Source organism: Apium graveolens, chromosome 10, assembly GCF_009905375.1.
Source record: "Apium graveolens cultivar Ventura chromosome 10, ASM990537v1, whole genome shotgun sequence".
Taxonomy (NCBI): Eukaryota; Viridiplantae; Streptophyta; class Magnoliopsida; order Apiales; family Apiaceae; genus Apium; species Apium graveolens.
This window is the reverse complement of record NC_133656.1, coordinates 164224145-164229233: the sequence shown is the minus strand read 5'-3', so window position 1 is coordinate 164229233 and position 5089 is coordinate 164224145. Positions and strand designations below refer to the sequence as shown.

Below are 5089 nucleotides of genomic sequence, written 5' to 3'. Positions count from 1 at the left end.
AGTAGACTATCATATCAAATCAACATTTGAGTGTGGCCACACATTTCATAGTCTAGCTCACACAAGAGGCCAATAATATCACTCCTAAAATAGGAGGGTTAAATCCCATCTAGATCATTCATATTTCTCATACGATTCATAATATACCCAATGTCCATTTTTATCATTACCCGGTCAAGGATAACTTTTAATGAAATCAATATATATTAATTCTTGTATAGAAATATAATGACTTCAGGTCTAAGAACCATTACATCATTATCACTATGAGAATTACTTATGACACAACAGACATGTAGAATCTCACATTGTGTTTTTGACTTTAGTATCACTATACCTATGATCGATGAGATGTGATCATCAGTCAACAAACACACCAGTCTTAATACATTATTATTGTCCCTTAATAATAATACTCGACTAGGGACCTTTAGGAATATTGATATTATTCTCATAATCTCATTTCTAAGTCACGTACTTAGAGATATAGAATTGCATATCATATTCCAAGGACATTTATTAATCTAACATTTATATCGCAGTAAATTAAGAATTAATAAATTATAAAGAGAATAATCGATAGAACATAAACATTAATAATCCTAATGTCTTAAACTAAAATATCATAGTGTTGTCTCTAGGGCACAAACACTAACATGAGAGGCCTCCATCAGCAAGGCCCTGGGCGCGGTTCCACCTGAATCTCAATGTGTTTGAAATAGTTCTCGGGCAATTCTTCAATTGAAATCATATTACAAGTCTCGTGTCCCTCAGGACGTACTCTCTTCCTACCATCTGCCTCTTCCATGAGGACATCACCTTCACCCGGTTTGACCGTCTCATTCAATGTATTTCCAAACTCTGCTACCCTGAGTGCCTGGTTATAGCAGACCCTCGATTTGTATTGGTAGCTCTTCAAGAAGCCTACCCCCATGGGGGTTGGGAATTTTACTGTCATGTGATGGATTGAGGTCACCATCCTTATTGCCCTCAGAAGGGGCCTGCCTACTATAATATTGTAGGCACAAGGTTGATCTACAACTGTAAACATAGCGATCCGGGTGGCCACATAAGGCTCTTCTCCTAAGGTCACCGAGAACCGAATTGTCCCTTTTACTCTGATTGAGTTTCCCGTGCACCCGTACAAGTGCCCACCTATCGAGGTCAGTTCTCTATCCGGCAACCCTAGTTTCTTGTAGGCATCATAGGTTAGAACGTCTGCCGAGCTCCCGGTATCCACCAAGCCTTGATGAACATTCACTGTCCCAATCTTCATTTTTATGACCAGGGCATCAGTATGGGGGTAGTGCACCCATTTTGCATCGTTCTCCCTAAATACAATGTCATCAGCCTCCTTTTCAAAGAGCTCCGGTGGCTTTTAGCTCAGATGGTTGACGTTGGTAAGGGGATTGTCCTTTGCTTCCCGGGCATATCTGTCCATCGCCTTTTGGTTGTATCCACCAATGTGATACCCGCCTAGAATAATATGAATGCTGCCGGCCTGAGGTGCCCTCTCTTTGTCTTCTGGGGGAAGAGGAGGGACAATATGGTAATCAGTCCTGTGTTTTTTAACCTCCTTGACAACCCACTTTGTAAGCTTCCCTTGTCTTATTAGTATATCGATTTCATCCTTCAATTACCTGCAATCAGCTATATCATGCTCCGTGGCCTCGTGATATGCACAATACTTCGAAGTATCCATTTTGTTGTAGTCTGTGAGAGGGGCTTCCTTCCTGAACACCCCTTTTCTGGCATAGGTAGCATATATGTTGTCGATGGAGGCTACCAGAGGGGTGTGCGTCTGCCATTTTCTTGTATAGGGCCTCCCTGAATATTTCTTTGTCTCTTTGCCCCGGGCAGACTTCTTGGGGCTTGAACTACACTGATACGTCTTACTCCTCTCATCAGGGCTCGAGGACCTGTCTCTCTTGTCTCGATAGTTCTCGCTGATTTTCAGCTCCCTCATCGACTTCTCCACCCTCTTAAAGGGTTCAGCTTGCTCATAGAATTCTACCAAGGTCCTGGGCTCGCTAGTATGGAGGATTTTCCAAAATTTTGACCCTTCTTTCAACCCTGCTATTAGAAAGTTCTTAATGGTCTCTTCACTAATACCTCTCACCTTAGGGACTTCATTATTGAACTGGAAAAAGTAATCCGCCAGAGGCTCCCCCTCCCTCTGCTTGATGTTGGCTAGTGTGGCCACATGAGGTGAGTAGTGGAGGGTTGATTGAAATTATCGGATGAACAGGTCTTCCAATTTCTGCCATGTCCTTATGCTAGCCGGCCCTAAATTGGAGAACCATTGATGGGCACTCCCTCAGAGTGATGCTGCAAAGAGTCTGCAGTGGGTCGGCTTTGGCACCTGATAGACCTCCATCTCTGTGTTAAATTGTATAAGATATTCCGCCGGGACGGCTTCGCCGTTGAACAGAAGATCGGGGTTGTGCCTGAATACTCGAGGCAAGGGAGATGAGTGAATAGCAGTCGTGAACGGAGAAGGGGCCATCAAGGGTAGGGATCTTCGGGCTCCTTCTATTCTCTCTCTTTCTTGCTAAGGTCATGCTCACTCAGCTTCTTGCCCACGCGATCTAGCACACTGGTCGACCTTTCCTCGGACGAAGCTGGCTTCTGCCCCGATCTCTTAGAGGTCTGGCTGCCCCGTTCAATCCGATCCTGAGGTATCCCTTCCTCTCCTAGTGATGCCTCTTTCTTCTGCTTGGTCTCGGTTTCCGCATCATCAAACTCGTGGATCAGCCTTTTTTGAGGACTCTTGCCCTTCCAGCTATATTGAGAGACCTTGAGGCGGCGAGCCTTGCGCTTGGCGTTCCGGACCGAGCTTTTCCCTACCCTGGACATCCGGGCATTGATCTCGTTCATCTGATCGGCCAGCCCTTCAAGATACGTCATGACCGCCTGCCCGTCCACGGTTGCGATTGGTGGCGGAGGTGCCTGGTTCTTCGGGGGCGTGTACTCTACCTCATTTTGGTCTTTCTTCTTGTCTTCGCTTCCTGGTGTCACCACAACTTTGCATTCTTTAGTCATCTTTTCTCCCTACGATGAAAGCGTGCGCTCCTTCTAGCGCCAAATGTTATAGGGAGAATTTCGTATAACAGTAATTTGGAGGTTATTGGTCGGAATAAAGATTAAGGGTGGTATTTTATGGCGGAGGAAGGTTATATATGATGGTGGCTGAGCTTGTATGTTGATTCCTTAAGAAAAAATAGGGTTTTGTTATTCTCTATCAAGAGTCGACTCATATCTCATACAAGTGCCTACGTACCCTATTTATAGGGATCAAGCCTCACGTAGTTCTTGGGGAACAAGTCACATAGGCTAGGGTTAGAATTCTTCGACCCGTGCAGCCCAAGCCCATGATAAAGTCAGGCCTTCAGCCAATTAGTCACGTAAATCTCGACCGGCTCCACACGCTTCCTACAATCTCACGACATCTCTGCATTTCTTCCCGTAATTGTAGGAATAACCCATGTCGACCCCAAAATTTATGAGCAACTCAGTCATCTATGAGTCACTTTCCATGTTGCACACAAAGTTTTTTAATGTGGGTCGGCCTGGTCACCTCGGCCCATACCGCCTTTTCTCTAAATTAATAAATAAGATGTTTCCTTTATCTTCCACAAGATGTGGGTTCATGGGCCCAGCTCACATATGGGCACCTGAGCCCAGCTCGCTCATCACGAGCCCAGCTTTCATGTGAGAGCCCGACTCACAAGTGAGAGCTCAGCTTACACGTGAGAGCCAACACACACGTGAGAGCCCAGCTCACACGTGAGAGCCCATCTCACAGGTGTGAGCCCCGCTCACATGTGTGAGGGCAGCTCACAAGTGAGAGCCCGACACTCATGTAAGAGCCCAACTCACATGTGAGAGCCCAGCTCACAAGTGAGAGCCCAGCTCATATGTGAGAGCCCAGCTCACATGTGAGAGCCCAACTCACATGTGAGAGCCCAGCTCACATGTGTGAGCCCAGCTATTCAATGCACCCATGGGGACCTGTTTAGGGCCCATGACCGAAAGCGGGCATAACACCTACTATAGAACGATAAGACTCGGGATCATAGAGTTATAAATCATCATTCATATTGAGTTTAAGATTCAAAGGAAGTGGTGTAACAAAATGTTTAGATATATCAGTAGTACAATCTTGAAGTAACTCTATAGTGAACTTCTTCTGCGACATAATGATACCTTCAGTAACATACCCAAGTTCAATACCTAAGAAATAGTTCAAAATGCCCAAGTTATATATTGAAAGTATAGTCAAGATAAGACTTAAGTGCATCAATCTGCACTAAATCATTACAGTAACAATAATATCCTCTACGTACACTGCAACAATAGTAGTATGATGACCAACGGTTTTAGTAAATAGGTTGTAATCATTTTTAATTGTGTATAGCCTAAAAATACCAATTCTAATAATAATTTGGCAAACCATTCATAAGAAGTTTGTTCAAGACCGTATAAAGATTTTCTCAAATGACAAACTTGATTTGGTTTATGAGGCACGCCTGCTGGAATTTTCATAATTTTTTTTTTTTTAAATCACTGTGTAAGAAAGCGTTATTAACATCTAACTGATATAATTTCCCGTTATTGCTTACAGCCAAATCAAATAAGCAACGAACTGTTGTCATTTCAACAACTGGAGAGATAGTCTCCTCATAATCGATCCCATATTTCTGATTGAAGCCCTTTCTAACCAGTCGAGCTTTCAAACATTTTAGAGAACCATAAGATTTTAGTTTAACCTTAAACACCCATTTGTTATCTATAGCCTTCTTAACAGGTGGAAGTTCAACTAAATCCCAAGTGTGATTATCACTTAGAGTTTTGAGTTCTTTGTTAATGGCTTCAAGCCAGAAAGGATGTTTTGATGCTTCTGCATTGCTCTTTGGTTCAGAAATGATAGAAGAAAGTGATAATAAGGCTTTGTGAGATGAAGGAAAAGCATCATAATGCACTAGATTACACCAGTGAGGAGTAACAGTTAACTTGCTGGATTGTGAAGTATTACAATAATACGAAGACAAGTGTGAAGATGATTTCCTGCATCTAGAAGATTTCCTTA

At 43.3% G+C, this 5089-nt stretch overlaps 1 protein-coding gene across 1 annotated transcript; it reads right to left on the bottom strand.

Moving 5' to 3' along the window:
• Positions 1-670: 670 nt before the first annotated feature.
• Positions 671-1276, bottom strand: LOC141691260 (uncharacterized). Its single transcript, XM_074495997.1, has one exon. The coding sequence runs from the start codon at positions 1274-1276 to the stop codon at positions 671-673; it is 606 nt and encodes a 201-aa protein (XP_074352098.1).
• Between the last annotated feature and the right edge of the window lie 3813 nt (positions 1277-5089).